Below are 21,096 nucleotides of genomic sequence, written 5' to 3'. Positions count from 1 at the left end.
TCGAAGGGGAATTTGGGGGGTACTGGGGAAACTGGGGGGGAACTGGGAGGACTTGAGGGGATTTTGGAGGATTCGGGGCCGATTTGGGGGAATTTGGGGGGATTTGGGGGATATTTCAGGGATTTTGGGGTGATTCGGGGGAATTTGGGGGGATTTGGGGATATTTCGGGGATTTTGGGGCGATTTGGGGGAATTTGGGGGGATTTGGGGGATATTTCGGGGATTTTGGGGCGATTTGGGGAAATTTGGGGGGATTTGGGGGATATTTCGGGGATTTTGGGGCGATTTGGGGGATATTTTGGGGATTTTGGGGTGATTCGGGGGAATTTGGAGGATTTGGGGGATATTTTGGGGCGATTTGGGGGATTTTGGGGGGATTTGGTGGATATTTCGGGGATTTTGGGGCGATTTGGGGGAATTTGGGGGGATTTGGGGGATATTTCGGGGATTTTGGGGCGATTTGGGGGATATTTTGGGGATTTTGGGGTGATTCGGGGGGAATTTGGGAGGATTTGGGGGATATTTTGGCGCGATTTGGGGGATTTTGGGGGATTTGGTGGATATTTCGGGGATTTTGGGGCGATTTGGGGGAATTTGGGGGGATTTGGGGGATATTTCAGGGATTTTGGGGTGATTCGGGGAATTTGGGGGATTTGGGGGATATTTCAGGGATTTTGGGGCGATTTTGGGGAATTTGGGGGGATTTGGGGGATATTTCAGGGATTTTGGGTGATTCGGGGAATTTGGGGGATTTGGGGATATTTCGGGGATTTTGGGGCGATTTGGGGGGATGTGGGGGATTTAGGGAGTTCTGCCAGGACTTAAGGAGATATTCGGGGAGATCTGGAAGGATTTGGGGGTGAATTGGGGTGAATGTGATGTGATTTAGGACTCTGGATGATTTGGGGTGAATTCGTTATGATTTGGGGCTATTTTGGGGGGATTTGGGGCGAATTTCATGTGATTTAGGGCTATTTTGGGGTGATTTGGGGCGAATTTGATGTGATTTAGGACTCTGGGTGATTTGGGGTGAATTCGTTATCATTTGGGGCTATTTTGGGGGGATTTGGGGTGAATTTCATGTGATTTAGGGCTCTTTTGGGGGGATTTGGGGCGAATTTGATGTGATTTAGGACTCTGGATGATTTGGTGTGCATTCGTTATGATTTGGGGCGATATTGGGGGGACTTGGGGTGAATTTCATGTGATTTGGGGTTATTTTGGGGTGATTTGGGGCGAATTTGATGTGATTTAGGACTCTGGATGATTTGGGGTGAATTTATTATGATTTGGGGCTATTTTGGGGGATTTTGGGTGAAATTGGTGTGATTTAGGGCTATTTTGGGGGATTTTGGGTGATTTTGATGTGATTTGGGGCTATTTTGGGGGGATTTGGGGTGAATTTGATGTGATTTGGGGCTATTTTGGGGGGATTTGGGGTGAATTTCATGTGATTTGGGGCTATTTTGGGGTGATTTTGATGTGATTTAGGGCTCTTTTGGGGGATTTGGGGTGAATTTTATGTGATTTGGGGCTATTTTGGGGTGAATTTGACGTGATTTGGGGCTATTTTGGGTGAATTTGACGTGATTTGGGGCTATTTTGGGGTGATTTCGGGGTATTTTGGCCTCCGCTCCCCCGCGTCCCCGCGGCTCGGGTCGGTGCTGCCGCCTGGCGGCCAAGCGGGGTCACTGCGGGGACCCCCAGAGCCCCCCCGCCCAGAGCCCCCCATAGCCACACAGTCCCTTAGAGCCCCTATAGCCCCCTATAGCCCCATAGAGCCCCCATAGGCTCTATTCCCCCTATAGCCCCCGCATCTTCCATCTTCCCCACACCACAGCCCCTATAGCCCCCATAGCACCTATAGCTTCCTCTGTCCTCTATATCCCCCGTATAGCCCCTCATCTTCCTACCGCTATAGTCCTCGACTCCCCTATAGCTCCCATAGCCCCTATAAGCTCCCGATGCCCCCTATAGCTCTCATAGCCCCTATAGCCCCGATAACCCCTATAGCTCCCATAGACCATATAGCTCCCATAGCCCCTATAGTCCCCGAAACCCACTATAGCCCCCATAGCCCCCATAGCCCCTATAGCTTCCTATATCCTCTATATTCCCCCTATAGCCCCTTATCTTCCTACCGATATAGTCCTCGATACCCCCAATAGCCCCCATGGCCCCTATAGCTTCCTATATCCTCTATATGCCCCCTACAGCCCCTCATCTTCCTACCCCCATAGTCCTCGGTATCCCCTATAACCCCCGATACTCCCTATAGCCCCCATAGCTCCTATGGCCCCCAATACTCCCTATAGCTCTCATAGCCCCTATAGCCCCCATAGCCCCTATGGCCCCCATAGCCCCCGATATTCCCTATAGCTCCCATAGCCCCTATAGCCCCCATAGCCCCCGATATTCCCTATAGCTCCCGTAGCCCCTATAGCCCCCGGTACCCACTATAGCCTGCATTGCCCCTACAGCTTCCTATATCCTCTATATCCCCTCATCTTCCTACCCCCATAGTCCTCGATAGCCCCTATAGCCCCTAACACCCCCTGTAGCTCCCATAGTCCCTATAGCCTCCATAGCCCCTATAGCCCCCTATAACCCCCGTAGCCCCTATAGCCCCCGTAGTACCCATAGCCCCTATAGCCACCTATAACCCCTATAGCCCCCTATAAGCCCTATAGCCCCCATAGCCCCTATAGCCCCCGTAGCCCCTATAGCCCCCGTAGCCCCCATAGCCCCTATAGCCCCCGTAGCCCCTATAGCCCCCGTAGCCCCCATAGCCCCTATGGCCCCATAACCCCTATAGCCCCCCATAGCCCCTATAGCCCCCATAACCCCTATAGCCCCCTATAAGCCCTATAGCCCCCATAGCCCCTATAGCCCCCTATATCCTCTATATCCCCCATAGCCCCTTAGCTCCTCAGCCCATCCATCTCCATCAGCAGCGGGTGACTGGGGGGGGGAGGGACCTGCCCATTAGCGCTAATGGGAAGATGGAGAGGGGCTGCTGCCGCCCCTCCCCCCACAATGACCCCCCCCAACCCCCCCCTAAACCCCCTATGGGGACCTGGGTGGGGGGGGGGAGTTTGGGGCTGGTCCGGAGGGGTCAAGGGGACCCCAAGTGTACTTGGGGGGGGGGGTTCTATGGGGCTTTGGTGGGGGTCCCTGCACTTCTATGGGGCTATAGGGGGGTCCTGGAGGGTCGAGGGGGGGGCCTGGAAGTGTCATTGGGTTTCTATGGGGCTTCTATGGGGCTCCTATGGGGCTCCTAAGGGGCTTCCCTGGGGCTCCTATGGGGCTTCTATGGGGCTTCCCTGGGGCTTCTATGGGGATTCTAAGGGGCTCCTATGGGACTTCTATAGGGCTTCTATGGGCTTCTATGGGGCTCCTATGGGGCTCCAAAAGGGCTTCTATGGGGATTCTATAGGGCTTCTATGGGGCTTCTATGGGGCCTCTATGGGGCTCCTATGGGCTTCTATGGGGCTCCTATGGGGCTTCTATAGGGCTTCTATGGGGCTTCTATAGGGCTTCTATGGGGCTCCTATGGGGCTCCTCTGGGGCTCCTCTGGGGCTCCTATGGCGTCTCTGTTCCCCCCCATAGCCCCATTGCAATGGACGCGTCCCCCTTGAACTACAACTCCCATCGTGCCCCGCGAGACAGCGGGCAGAGGGGCGGGGGCGGGGTGTGGTCGCCATGGCAACAGCGCGCCCTTGCGCCCCCTGGCGGCCTCGCCTTGGAGCACCCTAGCGCCCCCTAGGGCCTCCTGCACTCTAGCGCCCCCTAGAGCCCCCCCACCCCCTCTAGCGCCCCCTATTGCCCACAGCGCGCTGCCCCATAGACGCTCCCCCCCCCCACCTCCAGCCCCACATCTCTCTCTACACACCCCCACCCCTCCCCTTCTCTGCCCCACAGATGTGCCCCACATCTCCCCACCCTGCCCCACAGCTGTGGCTGGTGTGGGGCTGGGGATGCTGTGGGGCAGAGGGACGCTGTGGGGCAGATGGAGGTGTGGGGCTGGAGATGTGGGAGGCAGACACAGCTGTGTGGGTCAGGCTCCATGGGTCAGCCCCATGGGTCAGGCTCTATCGGTCAGAACCTTTGGTCAGGCGCTATGGGTCAGCCCTATGAGTCAGGCGCTATGGGTCAACCGCATGGGTCAGGCGCTATGGGTCAGCCCCATGGGTCAGGCTCTAAGGGTCAGCCCCATGCGTCAGGCCCATGAGTCAGTCTCTATGGGTCAGGCTCTATGGGTCAGCCGCATGGGTAAGGCTCTATGGGTCAGACCTTTTGGTCAGGCTCTATGGGTCAGCCCTATGAGTCAGGTGCTATGGGTCAGCCGCACAGGTCAGGCTCTATGGGTCAGCCCCATGGGTCAGGCCCATGGGTCAGGCTCTATGCGTCAGGCCCATGGGTCAGGCTCTAAGGGTCAGCCACATGCGTCAGGCCCATGAGTCAGGCTCTATGGGTCAGCCCCATGGGTCAGGCTCTAAGGGTCAGCCCCATGCGTCAGGCTCTATGGGTCAGGCGCTATGGGTCAGCCCCATGGGTCAGGCCCATGGTCAGGCTCTAAGGGTCAGCCCCATGGGTCAGGCTCTAAGGGTCAGCCCCATACATCAGGCTCTATGGGTCAGGCGCTATGGGTCAGCCCTATGGGTCAGGTTCTGCCCCTGAGGCTGGCTCCTGGATGAGCGACTCCTGGTGGTGCCGCGGTGTGTGTGGGGGCCCCCAAACCACCCTGAAACACCTCAAACCTACCCGAAATCACCCAAAATCACCCCAAAATCACCCCAAATCACCCCAAAATCACCCCAAAACACCATAAACCACCCTGAAACACCCCAAACCTGCCCCAAATCACCCCAAAATCACAGCCAAACACCCCAGAACACCCTAACCCCATCCCAAAAGAGCCCCGAAACAGCCAAAACCCACCCTGAACCCCCCCAAATTCACCCTGAAACGCACCCAAACCCCCAGAAATCTCCCCAAAATCACTCCAAAACACCCCAAACGCCCCCAAAATCACCCCCAAACTCCCCCAATCACCCCCAAACCTCCCTTAAACACCCTAAAACAGCCAAAAAACACCCCCAAATCACCCACATCGCCCCCTCCCCACCTCTAAACACCCTAAATCTGCTAAATCACCCCAAAACACCCGAAAATCACCCCCTGAAAACCCCCAAATCAGCCCCAAAACACCCCCAAATCACCCCAAAATCATCCCCAGAAGACCCCAAAATCACCCCAAAACCAACTCAAAATAACCCCAAAACACCCCAAATAAACCCAAAATAACTCCCCAAAACCCCAAACCACCCCAAAATCACCCCAAACCACCCCCAAATCACCCCCAAACCACTCCAAAATAACCCCAAAACACCCCAAAATCACCCCAAAATCACCCCAAAAGACCCCCATATCACCCCAAATAATCCCCCAAACACCTCAAATAAACCCCAAATAACTCCCCAAAACCCCCAAATCACCACAAAACGCCCCAAAATCACTCCCAAATCACCCCAAAATCAGCTCCAAAACACCCCAAGATCAACCCAAATTAACCAACCCAAAACCCCCAAACCACCCCAAAATAACCCTCAAACACCCCAAAAACAACCCCAAAACACCCCAAAATCACCCCCAAAAGATCCCAAATCACCCCAAAACCACTGCAAAATAACCCCCAAAACACCCCAAAATCACCCCCAAATCACCCCAAATAATCCCCAAAACACCCCAAATAAGCCCCCAAATAAAACCAGAAAACCCCCAAATCACCCACAAATACCTCAAAATCACCCCAAAATAACCCCCAAAGCACCCCAAATCACCCTAAAATCAGCCCCAAAACACCCCAAATCACCCCCAAAGACCCCAAAACCACATCAAAATAACCCCCAAAACAACCCAAAACCACCCTAAAATCAGCCCCAAAAGACCCCAAATCACCCCCAAACCACCCCCAAGCCACCCCAAAATAACCCCCAAACCACACCAAAATCACCCCAAATTACCCCCAAAACCTCAAATCACCCCAAAACCAGCCCCAAAGCACCCCAAATCCCAAATTAACCACCCCAAAACCCCCAAACACCCCCAAATCACCCCAAAATCAGCCCCCGAACACCCCAAAACCACCCCAAAACAGCCCCAAATCAGCCCCAAAATAACCTCCCAAAAACCCCCAAATCACCACCAAAACACCCCAAAATCACCCCCAAACCACCACAAAATAACCCCCAAACCAACCCAAAATCACCCTAAAATCAGCCCCAAAAGACCCCCAAATCACCCCCAAACACCCCAAAATCACCCCAAAGTAACCCCCACACCACCCCCAAACCACCCCAGAATCACCCCAAATTACCCCCCCAAAACCCTCAAATCACCACAAAATCAGCCCCAAACACCCCCAAATCAGCCCCAAAACACCCCAAAATACCCCAAACACCCCAAAATCAGCCCCAAATACCCCCAGATCACCCCCAAACCCACCCCAAATTAACCCCCAAACACCCCCAAAATCAGCCCCCAAAGACCCCCAAATTACCCCAAAACCACCCCCAAAATCAGCCCCAAATCACCCCAAAAGACCCCAAAACCACCCCCAACCACCCCAAAATCAGCCCCAAAATCAGCCCCCAAAGACCCCCGAATTACCCCAAAACCACCCCCAATTCAACCCCCAAATCAGCCCCAAAACATCCCAAAATAACCCCCAAAACACCCCAAATCACCCCAAAACCACGCCAAAACACCCCAAAACCAGCCCCCAAAGACCCCCAAGTTACCCCAAAACCACCCCAAATCACCCCCAAAACACCCCAAATCACCCCAAAAGACCCCAAAACCACCCCCAAAATCAGCCCCAAAACACCCCCAAATAACCCCCAAAACACCCCAGAAGACCCCAAAACCACCCCCAACCACCCCCAAATCAGCCCCCAAAACACCCCAAAATAACGCCCAAAACACCCCAAATCACCCCCAACCACCCCCAAATCAGACCCCAAAATCAGCCCCCAGAGACCCCCAAATTACCCCAAAACCACCCCAAAACCACCTCCAGCCCCCCCCTTTTTTGCCCCTCCCCCCTTATCCGATGTCCCCTTGAAGCCCCCCCCCCCCCCCAGCCCCTCCCCCATTCACTTTCACTTGCTGACGTCATCACTTTCACTTTTAATGAAGTTTCCCCCCTCCCCCCCCCGGTTCCCCCCCCCCCTTTTTTTTTTTTTTTATTTTTTTTCTTTCCCGGGAATTTTTGGGGTTTTTTCCCCCAATTTTTTTTTTCTTTTTAAATTTTTTTTTTTTTCCTTTCCCGGGAAATTTTTTTTTTCCCCTCCCCCCACAATTTTTTTTTTTTTTTTTCTCACGACGACAAATTTTTTTTTTTTTTTTAAACCATTTTCGGGAGGGCGGGGGAGGGGGGGAGGGGCGGGAACCCCCAAAACCCTCCCCCCCCCCTTTTAGCCCCTCCCCCCCATAAGGCGAGGCGCCCCTCCCCCCTCCCCATAGAGCTCAATGGGGGCGGGCTGAATGGGGGGCGGGGCTTAAATGGGTGGGGTTTAAAGGGGCGGGGCTTATAGGGGGGTTGTAACACCCCACCCCACCCCCCACCCCCCCCGGGGTGGGTTTTAGGTGGGGGGGAGGAAGTGGTTTTGGGGTGGTTTTGGGGTTTTTTGGGGGTTTTGGGTGGGTTTTGGGGTGGTTTGGGCGGTTTGGGGTTCCGGGTTGGGGGGCTCAATAGTAGGTTTCTTTCTCGACCCAACCTGTAGGAGAGAGGGGAGAGGGGGTGAGGGGGGGCTCAAGGCACCCCTAAAAGCCCATAGACACCCATAGGTCCCCATAGGTCCCCATAAACCCTATAGACACCCATAGGACCCCCAAGACCCCCCACTTGGGTACCACTACAAAAGGATGCTCAGGGATGAAGGATGCTGCTCCCCCCTTGGACCCCTAGAACCCCTATAGACCCCATAGACCCGCCCCAGGACCCCATGGACCCCCCCTTAGGTACCACTACCCAAAGGATGCTCAGGGATGAAGGATGCTGCTCCTCCCTTAGGACCCTCCTTAGGACCCCATAGACCCCCATAGGTCCCCATAAACCCTATAGACACCTATAGGACCCCCAGGACCCCCCTCCTTGGGTACCACTACAAAAGGATGCTCAGGGATGAAGGATGCTGCTCCTCCCTTAGGACCCTCCTTAGGACCCCATAGACCCCCATAGATCCCCATAAACCCTATAGACACCTATAGGACCCCCAAGACCCCCTCCTTGGGTACCACTACAAAAGGATGCTCAGGGATGAAGGATGCTGCTCCTCCCTTAGGACCCTCCTTAGGACCCCATAGACCCCCATAGGTCCCCATAAACCCTATAGACACCTATAGGACCCCCAAGACCCCCTCCTTGGGTACCACTACAAAAGGATGCTCAGGGATGAAGGATGCTGCTCCTCCCTTAGGACCCTCCTTAGGACCCCATAGACCCCCATAGGTCCCCATAAACCCTATAGACACCTATAGGACCCCCAAGACCCCCTCCTTGGGTACCACTACAAAAGGATGCTCAGGGATGAAGGATGCTGCTCCTCCCTTAGGACCCTCCTTGAGACCCCCATAGACCCCCATAGGTCCCCATAAACCCTATAGACACCTATAGGACCCCAAGACCCCCTCTTGGGTACCACTACCCAAAGGATGCTCAGGGATGAAGGATACTGCTCTGCCCTTAGGACCCTCCTTGGGACCCCATAGACCCCCACAGACCCCCCATAGACCCCCATAGCCCCCCATAGACTCCCTAGCCCCCCATTCCACCTCCGGGGTTGCGGCGCAGGATGAGTTTGCGGATCTCATCATAGACGAAGATGAGGAAGCTGTAGGGGAAGGCGCAGAACCACCAGCTCGGCCTGGGGGGGGGGGGGGGGGGATAGAAATGATGGTTAAATTCACCCCAAAATGGGTTAAATTCACCCCAAAATGGGTTAAATTCACCCCCAAAAGAGTTAAATCACCCCCAAAAGAGTTAAATCCACACAAAAAGGGGTTAAATCCACCCATAAAGGGGTTAAATCCACCCAAAATCACCCTTAGGGCTTTCAAGACCCCCCGAGAACACCCCCAAACACCCCATGGACCCATCCAGACCCCCCTTAAACCCCCTTTGGACACCCCAAAGCCCCCATAGACCCCTCCAGGACCCCAAGACCCCCCTTGGTGCCACTACCCAGAGGATGCTCAGGGATGAAGGATGCTGCACCCCCACTTAGGACCCTCCTTAGGACCCCATAGACCCCCCATAGACCCCATAGACCCCTGTAGACCCCCATAAACCCCATAGCCCCCCAAATGTGGGGTGCCCCCCCCTTACTTGAGGGGGTACATGCGCAGAGCCACGTCCATGCCAGGGCAATAGGAGAGGAATGCGGCCAATGCCGTCTCCTCAAAGAGCCCGAAAATCAGGATCTTATTCCTAAGGGGGCATAAAGAGCATCACCCCCAAAATCCACAAACCCCCCGGACCCCCTCCGATACCCCCCTGTGCCCCCCAGTATCGAGAGACCCCCATAAAGCATCTCCAAGGATGCAGGATGCTGCGTCCCCCTTGGGTACCACAACCCAGAGGATGCTCAGGGATGCAGGAAGCTGTTTCCCTCGGGATTTTTGGGTTGCACCCCACTTTTTGGGATCCCCTCTATATTTTGGGTCCCTCCCTATAGATTCGGGTCCCACCCTCCATAGCATCTCCGGGGATGCAGGATGCTGCTCCCTCTTTGGGTACCACCACACAGAGGATGCTCAGAGATGCAGGATGCTGCTTCCCCCTTGGGTACCACCACCTACAGGATGCTCAGGGATACAGGATGCTGCTCCCCCCTTGGGTACCATAACACAGAGGATGCTCAGGGATGCAGGATGCTGCTTTGCCCTTGAGTACCATAACACAGAGGATGCTCAGGGATGCAGGATGCTGCTCCCCCTTGGGCACCACCACCAAAAGGGTGCTCAGGGATGCAGGATGCTGCTTCCCCATTGGGTACCACAACCCAGAGGATGCTCAGGGATGCAGGAAGCTGTTTCCCTCGGGATTTTTGGGTTGCACCCCACTTTTTGGGATCCCCTCTATATTTTGGGGTCCCTCCCTATAGATTCAGGTCCCACCCTCCATAGCATCTCCCAGGGATGCAGGATGCTGCTCCCTCTTTGGGTACCACCACCTACAGGATGCTCAGGGATACAGGATGCTGCTCCCCCCTTGGGTACCATAACACAGAGGATGCTCAGGGATACAGGATGCTGCTCCCCCTTGGGCACCACCACCAAAAGGGTGCTCAGGGATGCAGGATGCTGCTTCCCCATTGGGTACCACAACCCAGAGGATGCTCAGGGATGCAGGAAGCTGTTTCCCTCGGGATTTTTGGGTTACACCCCACTTTTTGGGATCCCCTCTATATTTTGGGGTCCCTCCCTATAGATTCGGGTCCCACCCTCCATAGCATCTCCCAGGGATGCAGGATGCTGCTCCCTCTTTGGGTACCACCACACAGAGGATGCTGAGGGATGCAGGATGCTGCTTCCCCCTTGGGTACCACCACACAGAGGATGCTGAGGGATGCAGGATGCTGCTTCCCTCTTGGGTACCACCACCTAGAGGATGCTCAGGGATGCAGGAAGCTGTTTCCCCTGGGCTTTTTGGGTTCCCCCCCCTCCAACCTTTTGGGGTCCCCCTTATTTTTGGGGGTCCCCCCTTTATCTTTTGGGGTCCCCCCCTTACTTCATGCCCTGCTGGAAGACGGAGTTGCGCCGGGTCTTGCAGATGATGAGGTCTGCCCATTGCACCACCACGATGCTGACGAAGAACGCGGTGTGGCAAGTGAACTCCACCACCTTGCGCTGCTCATAGGTCTGGGGGGGGACCGGAAATGACGTCAGAGACACCCCCAAAACTATCCCCCCACCCCCCCCACCCCCCGAGCTATGGGGTGCCCCTATATGGGGGGATTGGGGTGCACAGGGTAAGTGCTGGGTTGCTATGGAGGGGGATTGGGGTGCAGAGACCCCAGTTGGGGTGAAGGGACCCCCCCATTATGGGAATTGGGGTGCAGAGACCCCCAGTTGTGGTGCAGGGACCCACTGCTGCAATGGGGTGCTAGGGAATGCTATAGGGCAATAGGGAGTGCTATTGAGGGCAATAGGGTGCTAGAGGGGGCAATGGGGTGCTAGAGGGTTCTATGGAATGCAGTGGGGTACTATGGGGTGCTATGGGGATGCTATAGCAATACAATGGGGTGTTATGGGGTGCTGAGCCACCCCTGACTGACCCACGGCTGCAATGGGGTGCAAAAGGGGGCAATGGGGTGCTATTGGGGTTCTATGGGGTATTCTAGGGTTCTGTGGGGCGCTCAGCCCCTCAGACTGAGCCCCTGCCACAATGGGGATGCTATGGGGTGAAACGGGGGGACAATGGGGTGCTATGGGGGTTCTATGGGGTATTATAGGGTTCTGTGGGGCGCTCAGCCCCTCAGACTGAGCCCCTGCTACAATGGCGATGCTATGGGGTGCAACGGGGGGCAATGGGATGCAGTGGGGTACTAAGGAAAGCTATTGGGTGCAATGGGTGGTATGGGGATGCTCTAGGGCACTATGGTGCGCAATGGAGGGCAATGGGGCACTATTGAATGCCGTGGGGCACTGTGGTGATACTATGGGGTGCTCTGTGTGCTATAGGGCTCTATGGGGCGCTATAAGGCTGCTATAGGGCGCGCTATGGGGCACTGACCCACTGCTGCCCATAGGAGTCCTCCAGGTCGTTGACGGTGCGGTCGTCCCAGCGCAGGCGGATCCCAACCAGGCGGGAGGGAAGGAACCCGTTTTCGGCCAGGATCACGAAGTAGGCAAAGAACCCACCGAGAGCCTGGATCATCCCTAGGGAATGTGGGGGGAAAAGGGGGGTCAGGGCACCCCCGATCCCCTGAACCCCCATATCGCCCCTTAACAACCCAGAGGATGCTCAGGGATGCAGGATGCTGCTCCCCTCCTTGGGTACCACCACCCAGAGGATGCTCAGGGATGCAGGATGCTGCTCCCCTCCTTGGGTACCACAACGCAGAGGATGCTCAGGGATGCAGGATGCTGCTCCCCTGTTGGGTGCCACAACCCAGAGGATGCTCAGGGATGCAGGGTGCTGCTCCCCTCCTTGGGTACCACAACCCAGAGGATGCTCAGGGATGCAGGATGCTGCTCCCCTGTTGGGTGCCACAACCCAGAGGATGCTCAGGGATGCAGGATACTGCTCCCCTCCTTGGGTACCACAACGCAGAGGATGCTCAGGGATGCAGGATGCTGCTCCCCTGTTGGGTGCCACAACCCAGAGGATGCTCAGGGATGCAGGATGCTCCTCCCCCGTTGGGTGCCACAACCCAGAGGATGCTCAGGGATGCAGGATGCTGCTCCCCTCCTTGGGTACCACCACCTACAGGAGGCTCAGGGATGCAGGAAGCTGCTCCCCCGTTGGGTACCACAACTCAGAGGATGCTCAGGGATGCAGGTTGCTGCTCCCCTCATTGGGTACCACAACCCAGAGGATGCTCAGGGATGCAGGATGCTGCACCCCTCCTTGGGTACCACAACCCAGAGGATGCTCAGGGATGCAGGATGCTGCTCCCCTCCTTGGGTACCACAACCCAGAGGATGCTCAGGGATGCAGGATGCTGCTCCCTTCCTTGGGTACCACAACACAGAGGATGCTCAGGGATGCAGGATGCTGCTCCCCCCTTGGGTACCACAACCCAGAGGATGCTCAGGGATGCAGGATGCTGCTCCCCTCCTTGGGTACCACAAGCCAGAGGATGCTCAGGGATGCAGGATGCTGCTCCCCTCCTTGGGTACCACAACGCAGAGGATGCTCAGGGATGCAGGTTGCTGCTCCCCTCATTGGGTACCACAACCCAGAGGATGCTCAGGGATGCAGGATGCTGCTCCCCTCCTTGGGTACCACCACCCAGAGGATGCTCAGGGATGCAGGATGCTGCTCCCCTGTTGCGTACCCCAAGCCATAGGATGCTCAGGGATGCAGGATGCTGCTCCCCTCCTTGGGTACCACAACGCAGAGGATGCTCAGGGATGCAGGATGCTGCTCCCCCGTTGGGTACCACCACCCAGAGGATGCTCAGGGAAGCAGGATGCTGCTCCCCTCCTTGGTACCACAACGCAGAGGGTGCTCAGGGATGCAGGATGCTGCTTTCCTTGGGATTTTTGGTTCCCCCCCCCAACTTTTTGGGGTCCCCCCTCTATCTCGCTCCCCCCCCATATCACACTCCTTCTCCCCCATATCGCCTCCTATATCCCGATATCTCACTTCCCCCCCATATCACACTCCTTCTCCCCCGATATCGCCTCCTATATCCCTATATCTCCCTTCCCCCCCCAATATCGCACTCCTTCTCCCCCATATCGCCTCCTATATCCCGATATCTCGCTTCCCCCCCCCCATATTGCCCCCCTTCTCCCCCATATCGCCTCCTATATCCCGATATCTCGCTTCCCCCCCCCATATTTGCCCCCCCTTCTCCCCCATATCGCCTCCTATATCGCAATATCTCCCCCTATACCCCGACATCTCGCCCCCCCCAACCCCGGGCCCTGCCCCCTATCGCGATATCTCACCGATCTGCCCATAGGCCATGCTGATGAGCCGCTCATTCACCAGCTTGTCCGAGCGTGGGTTCCGGGGCTGCCGCTTCATGATGTCGCTTTCGGCCGCCTCATAGGCCAGGGAGATAGCAGGGACCTGGTGTGGGGGGGGGACACAATGAGGGGGGGTCACCCCACATGGGTACCACTGGGGGGGGCCCAAAGCTTTGGGGGTGCTCATAAAAGGGGTTCCCCCCTTTATGGGGCTCATGGTGTCCCCATAGCATCCCTAGAGCATCCCATGGTACCCCCCTGCATCCCCTTTGCACCCTATTGCCCTCCATAGCATCCCTATAGGGAGGTTCTTGGGGTCCCACTGTGGGGCTTGGGAGGTTCTGGGGCCCACAGAGAGGACTTTGGGGGTGCTCTTAAAAAGGGGTTCCCCCCATTTATGTGGGTCATGGTATCACCATAGCATCCCTAGAGCACCCCATGGTACCCCACTGCATCCCATTTGCACCCTATTGCCCTCCATAGCACCCCTAAAGGGAGGTTCTTGGGGGTCCCACCATGGGGCTTTGGAGGTTCTGGGGCCATAGGGAGGATTTTGGGGGTCCCCAAAGCTTTGGGGGTGCTCATAAAAGGGGTTCCCCCCTTTATGGGGCTCATGGTGTCCCCATAGCATCCCTAGAGCACCCCATGGTACCCCACTACATCCCATTTGCACCCTATTGTCCTCCATAGCATCCCTATAGGGAGGTTTTTAGGGTCCACCATGGGACTTTGGAGGATCTGGGGCTCATAGGGAGGACTTTGGGGGTCCCCAAAGCTTTGGGGGTGCTCATAAAAGGGGTTCCCCCCTTTATGGGGCTCATGGTGTCCCCATAGCATCCCTAGAGCACCCCATGGTACCCCACTGCATCCCATTTGCACCCTATTGCCCTCCATAGCATCCCTATAGGGAGGTTCTTGGGGTCCCACTGTGGGGGATTTGGAGGTTCTGGGGCCCACAGAGAGGACTTTGGGGGTCCCCAAAGCTTTGCGGGTTCACTTAAAAGGGGGTCCCCCCCTTTATGTGGGTCATGGTGTCCCCATAGCATCCCTAGAGCACCCCATGGTACCCCACTGCATCCCATTTGCACCCTATTGCCCTCCATAGCATCCCTATAGGGAGGTTCTTGGGGTCCCACCATGGGGCTTTGGAGGTTCTGGGGCCCATAGGGAGGATTTTGGGGGTCCCCAAAACTTTGGGGGTGCTCATAAAAGGGGTTTCCCCCCTTTATGGGGGTTATGGTGTCCCCATAGCATCCCTAGAGCACCCCGTGGTACCCCACTGCATGCCATTTGCACTGTATTGCCCTCTACAGGATCCCTATAGGGAGGCTCTTGGGGTCCCACCATGGGGCTTTGGAGGATCTGGGGCTCATAGGGAGGACTTTGGGGTCCCCAAAGCTTTAGGGGTGCTCATAAAAAGGGTCCCCCCCCCTTTATGTGGGTCATGGTGTCCCCATAGCATCCCTAGAGCACCCCATGGTACCCCACTGCATCCCATTTGCACCCTATTGCCCTCCATAGCATCCCTATAGGGAGGTTCTTGGGGTCCCACTGTGGGGGATTTGAGGTTCTGGGGCCCACAGAGGACTTTGGGGTCCCCAAAGCTTTGGGGGTGCTCTTATAAGGGGGGTCCCCCCCCACTTTTGGTGCCCCCCCCCCCCCATTCTCACCATGTCGGTGCCCAGGTCGATGCAGAGGATGGTGATGGTACCCAAGGGCAGGGGGATGTTGGCCATGATGAAGAGCAGGAAGGGGGTGATCTCGGGGATGTTGCTGGTCAAGGTGTAGGCAATGGACTTCTTCAGGTTGTCAAAGATCAGGCGGCCTGAGGGCACGGGGATGGTCACCAACGCTGTCCCCCCCATCCCAAATACCCCCCCCCACCCTTGAATCCATAGGGATATCCCTATGGATCCCATGCAAACCTTCCTCCACGCCGGTGACGATGGAGGCGAAGTTGTCATCCAGCAGGATCATGTCGGCCGCCTGCTTGGAGACGTCGGAGCCGGCGATGCCCATGGCCACGCCGATGTCGGCCTTCTTCAGCGCCGGGGAGTCGTTGACACCGTCGCCTGTCACCGCCACGATGGCGCCCTGGGGACAGGGACATGAGGTGGGACATGGGATGGGGATGTGGGCACGTGGGGAGCATCCCCATCACGGTGGCACCTCGGGTACCATCTCCATCCCCATGGTGATGGGGACATGGGGAGCATCCCCATCATCCCCATCATGGTGGCACCTTGGGTGCCATCTCCATCCCCATGGTGATGGGGACATGGGGAACATCCTCATCATCCCCATCATGGTGGCACCTTGGGTACCATCTCCATCTCCATGGTGACGGGGACATGGGGAGCATCCCCATCAGGGTGGCACCTTGGGTACCATCTCCATCTCCATGGTGACGGGGACATGGGGAGCATCCCCATCATGGTGGCACCTTGGGTACCATCTCCATCTCCATGGTGATGGGGACATGGGGAGCATCCTCATCACGGCGGTACCTTGGGTGGCATCCCCATCCCTATCGCAATGGGGACATGGCGAGCATCCTCATCATCCCCATCGTGGTGGCACCTTGGGTACCATCTCCATCGTGATGGGGACATGGGGAGCATCCCCATCATCCCCATCGTGGTGGCACCTTGGGTGCCGTCTCCATCTCCATGGTGATGGGGACATGGGGAGCATCCTCATCCTCACCATCATTTTGGCACCTTGGGTACCATCTCCATCTCCATGGTGATGGGGACATGGAGAGCATCCCCATCATCCCCATCGTGGTGGCACCTGGGTGCCATCTCCATCTCCATGGTGATGGGGACATGGCGAGCATCCCCATCATCCCCATCATTTTGGCACCTTGGGTACCATCTCCATCCCCATGGTGATGGGGACATGGGGAGCATCCCCATCATCCCCATCACGGTGGCACCTTGGGTACCATCTCCATCGTGGTGGCACCATAGCGACATGGGACCTTTTGGGGTGGTTTTGGGATGGTTTTTGGGGTTTTTGGGACTACATTTGCTCTCCATGGCCACTGCAGGTGCTGTTGGGGCTGGTTTTGGTGGGGGGTTCTGAGGGGGGTTTTGGGTGGTTTTAGGTGGTTTTGGGTGGTTTTGGGTTGTATTTGAGCATCTCCATGGCCTCTGGAGATGCTGCTTGGGCTGGATTTGACGCACGGGGTCTTGGGGGCTCTTGGCGGTGGTTTTGGGTGTTTTGGCTGGTTTTGGGGTGTTTTCAGGGTGGTTTTGGGGTGTTTTCTCTGGTTGGGGCTCATCTCCTCAGGCACTGGAGACTGAGTTTGATGGGGGTTCTTGGGGGCTTTGGGGGTGGTTGGGGTGATTTGGGGTGGTTGTTTGGTGGTTTGGGGTGGTTTGGGGTGTTTTCTGGGTGATTTTGGGGTGTTTTCTGGGGGTTTAGGGTGTTTTCTCACTGTTTTTGGGTGTTTTCTGGTGATCTGAGGTGGCTTTGTCATATTTTGGGGTGATTTTAGGTGTTCCTTGGTGTTTGTGGGGTGGTTTTGGGTGTTTTATTTTCTGGTTTTGGGGTGATTTGGGGTGGGTTAGGGTGTTTTTTTGGTTTTGGGTTGGTTTGGGGTTTTTTTTGGTGTTTTGGGGATGGTTTACGGTGATTTGAGGTGGTTTTAGGGTGTTCTTTTGTGCGTTTAGGGTATTCTGGGTGTTTTTAGGGTGTTTTAGGGTGTTTTTTGTGGTTTTGGGGTGTTTTGGGTGGTTTTTTGGTGTGTTTTATGGCATTTTGGGGGGTGTTTTGGGGTGGCTTTTTGTGTTTGGGTGTTTTATGGGTATTTTAGGGTGTTTTTTGTGTTTTGGGGGTGGTATTTTTGGTTTGTGGGTTTTTTTTGTGATTTTTAGGGTGTTTTCGGGTGGTTTTGGGTGTTTTCAGGTGTTTTTTGGATTGTTTTAGGGTTGTTTTCAGGAGTTTTCGCTGTGGTTTTGGTGTGTTGTAGGTTGGTTTTGAGGTGTTTTCGGGTGGTTTTGGGTATTTTTGCTGTATTTTTGCTGTGTTTTAGGTTGTTTTGGGAGTGTTTCAGGGTGGTTTTGGTGTGTTTTAGGTTGTTTTCGGGTGGTTTTGGTGTGGTTTAGGTTGCTTTTGGGGTGTTTCAGGGTGGTTTTGGTGTGTTTTAGGGTGTTTTAGGTTGTTTTTGGTGCATTTTAGGTTGGTTTTGGGGTGTTTTTGGGTGTTATTAGTGTGTTTTAGGTTGTTTGGGGGTGTTTCAGGTGGTTTTGGTGTGTTTTAGGGTGGTTAAGGGTGTTTTAGGGTTGTTTTCGGTTGTTTTCAGGTGTTTTTGGTGTGTTTTAGGTGGTTTTTTGGGGTGTTTTCAGTTGGTTTCTGGGGTGGTTTAGGGTGTTCTAGGTTTGTTTAGGTTGTTTTGGAGGGTATTTTGGGTGGTTTTGGGTGTTTTGGGGTGTTTCAGGTTGTTTTGGGGGTGTTTTTGTGTGTTCTGGGGGTTTAGGTTGCTTTTTGGTGTGTTTTAGGTTGTTTTGGGGTGTTTTGGGTGTTTTTTTTTGTGTTTTAGGTTTTTGGGTGTTCTAGGTTGTTTTTGATGTGTTTTGGGTGTTTTCGGTGTGTTTTGGGGTGTTTAAGCTGCTTTTTGGTGTGTTTTAGGTTGTTTCTGGGGTGTTTTAGGTTGTTTTGGGCTGTTTTAGGTTGTTTTGGGGGTGTTTTCGGTGGTTTTGGTGTGGTTTAGGTTGTTTTGGGGGTGTTTTCGGGTGTTTTGGGGTTTAGGTTGCTTTTTGGTGTGTTTTAGTTTTTTGGGGGATGTTTTCGAGTGCTTTGGGGGTTTTAGGGTTTTTTTTGGGTGCTCTAGGTTGTTTCTGGTGTGTTTTGGGGTGCTTTTGGGGTGTTTCAGGGTGTTTTAGGCTGCTTTTGGGGTGTTTTTGGGGCTTTTGGAGTTTAGGTTGCTTTTTGGTGCGTTTTCGGGTGTTTCGGGAGTGTTTTCGGTTGTTTCTGGTGTGTTTTGGGGTGTTTTTGGGGTGTTTCAGGGTGGTTTAGGTTGCTTTTGGGGTGTTTTTGGGGTGTTTCAGGGTGGTTTAGGTTGCTTTTGGGGTGTTTTCGGGTGTTTCGGGGGTGTTTTCGGTTGTTTCTGGTGTGTTTTGGGGTGTTTCAGGGTGTTTCAGGCTGCTTTTGGGGTGTTTTTGGGGTGTTTCAGGGTGGTTTAGGTTGCTTTTTGGTGTGTTTTCGGTGTTTCGGGGCTGTTTTTGGTTGTTTCTGGTGTGTTTTGGGGTGTTTTTGGGGTGTTTCAGGGTGTTTTAGGCTGCTTTTGGGGTGTTTCAGGGTGGTTTAGGCTGCTTTTGGGGTGTTTTCAGGGGTTTTGGAGTTTAGGTTGCTTTTTGGTGTGTTTTCGGGTGTTTCAGGGGTGTTTTCGGTTGTTTCTGGTGTGTTTTGGGGTGTTTTTGGGGTGTTTCTGGTGTGTTTTAGCTGCTTTTGGGGTGTTTTCGGGGCATTTGGAGTTTAGGTTGCTTTTTGTTGCGTTTTTGGGTATTTCGGGGGTGTTTTCGGTTGTTTCTGGTGTGTTTTGGGGTGGTTTTGGGGTGTTTCAGGGTGGTTTAGGTTGCTTTTGGTGTGTTTTCGGGGGTTTTGGAGTTTAGGTTGCTTTTTGGTGCGTTTTTGGGTGTTTCGGGGGTTTTTGGTTGTTTCTGGTGTGTTTTGGGGTGTTTCAGGGTGTTTTAGGCTGCTTTTGGGATGTTTTGGGGTGTTTCAGGGTGGTTTAGGTTGCTTTTGGGGTGTTTTTTGGGCTTTCGGAGTTTAGGTTGCTTTTTGGTGTGTTTCGGGTGTTTCGGGGCTGTTTTGGTTGTTTCTGGTGTGTTTTGGGGTGTTTTTGGGGTGTTTCAGGGTGTTTTAGGCTGCTTTTGGGGTGTTTTTGGGGTGTTTCAGGGTGATTTAGGCTGCTTTTGGGGTGTTTTCGGGGGTTTTGGAGTTTAGGTTGCTTTTTGGTGTGTTTTCGGGTGTTTCAGGGCTGTTTTGGTTGTTTCTGGTGTGTTTTGGGGTGTTTTTGGGTGTTTCAGGGTGTTTTAGGCTGCTTTTGGGGTGTTTTTGGGGTGTTTCAGGGTGATTTAGGCTGCTTTTGGGGTGTTTTCGGGGGTTTTGGAGTTTAGGTTGCTTTTTGGTGTGTTTTCGGGTGTTTCAGGGCTGTTTTTGGTTGTTTCTGGTGTGTTTTGGGGTGTTTTTGGGTGTTTCAGGGTGTTTTAGGCTGCTTTTGGGGTGTTTTTGGGGTGTTTCAGGGTGATTTAGGCTGCTTTTGGGGTGTTTTCGGGGGTTTTGGAGTTTAGGTTGCTTTTTGGTGTGTTTTCGGGTGTTTCAGGGCTGTTTTCGGTTGTTTCTGGTGTGTTTTGGTGCGGTTTTGGGGTGTTTTTGGGTGTTTTCGGTGCGTTCCGCGGTACCCCGCACCTGTCTCTGGCAGCCCTCCACGATGATGAGCTTCTGCTGCGGGGACGTGCGGGCGAAGACGATCTCGGTGTGGTTCTGCAGGATCTCATCGATCTGCTCCGAGCTCATGTCCTTCAGGTCCGTGCCGTGGATCACGCAGGCCTTGGCGTCCCTTTGGGGGGGGGCAAAAGGAAAAGGGGAAGGGGGGGTCAGCACACCAGGGTCCATAGGGATAACCCCGAAATCCATAGGGATACCGCGAAATCCATAGGGATACCATTAAATCCATAGGGATAGCCTGAATCCATAGGGATACCCTGAAATCCATAGGGATACTAGAAATCCATAGGGATACCCCCAAATCCATAGCGACACCCTGAAATCCATAGGGATACCCCAAAATCCATAGGGATACCATTAAATCCATAGGCATACCCTGAAATCCATAGGGATACTAGAAATCCATAGGGATACCCCCAAAATCCATAGCGACACCCTGAAATCCATAGGGATACCCGAAATCCATAGGGATACCGCTAAATCCATAGGGATACCCTGAAATCCATAGGGAAACTGTGAAATCCATAGGGATACCCGAAATCCATAGGGATACCCGAAATCCATAGGGATACTGCTAAATCCATAGGGATACTGCGAAATCCATAGGGATACACCCAAAATCCATAGGGATACCCCGAAATCCATATGGACAACCAAAAATCCATAGTGAAACTTTGAAATCCATAGGGATAACCCAAAATCCATAGGGATACCACGAAAACCATAGAATACCCCGAATCTATAGGGACAACCCCGAAATCCGTAGGGAAACCCCGAAATCCATAGGGATATCACAAAATCCATAGAGATACCCTGAAATCCATAGGGACACCCTGAAATCCATAGGAAACCCTGAAATCCATAGGGATACCACAAAAACCATAGGGTATACCCCGAATCCATAGGGACAACCCTGAAATCCATAGGCATAC

The 21,096-nt window shown here is 54.4% G+C and overlaps 1 protein-coding gene across 3 annotated transcripts in view; it reads right to left on the bottom strand.

Annotated features, from left to right (window-relative positions):
• Nucleotides 1–7,695: 7,695 nt before the first annotated feature.
• Nucleotides 7,696–21,096, bottom strand: part of ATP1A3 (ATPase Na+/K+ transporting subunit alpha 3) — a 52,101-nt gene continuing 38,700 nt past the window's right edge. For all 3 annotated transcript variants that reach the window (XM_065664377.1, XM_065664376.1, XM_065664378.1), the window contains 9 exons: nt 20,126–20,276; nt 15,634–15,802; nt 15,379–15,533; nt 13,688–13,811; nt 11,802–11,947; nt 10,797–10,927; nt 9,393–9,494; nt 8,840–8,931; nt 7,696–7,782 (listed from right to left, as the gene is read on the bottom strand). In XM_065664377.1, coding sequence (XP_065520449.1) covers nt 7,754–7,782; nt 8,840–8,931; nt 9,393–9,494; nt 10,797–10,927; nt 11,802–11,947; nt 13,688–13,811; nt 15,379–15,533; nt 15,634–15,802; nt 20,126–20,276 — 1,099 coding nt within the window. In that variant the 3' untranslated portion in view covers nt 7,696–7,753. The remainder of the gene's footprint in view (nt 7,783–8,839; nt 8,932–9,392; nt 9,495–10,796; nt 10,928–11,801; nt 11,948–13,687; nt 13,812–15,378; nt 15,534–15,633; nt 15,803–20,125; nt 20,277–21,096) is intronic.

This window comes from Lathamus discolor, unplaced genomic scaffold, assembly GCF_037157495.1.
Source record: "Lathamus discolor isolate bLatDis1 unplaced genomic scaffold, bLatDis1.hap1 Scaffold_159, whole genome shotgun sequence".
Lineage (NCBI taxonomy): Eukaryota > Metazoa > Chordata > Aves > Psittaciformes > Psittacidae > Lathamus > Lathamus discolor.
The sequence above is the reverse complement of the archived record's forward strand: the minus strand, read 5'-3'. Positions and strand labels throughout refer to the sequence as shown.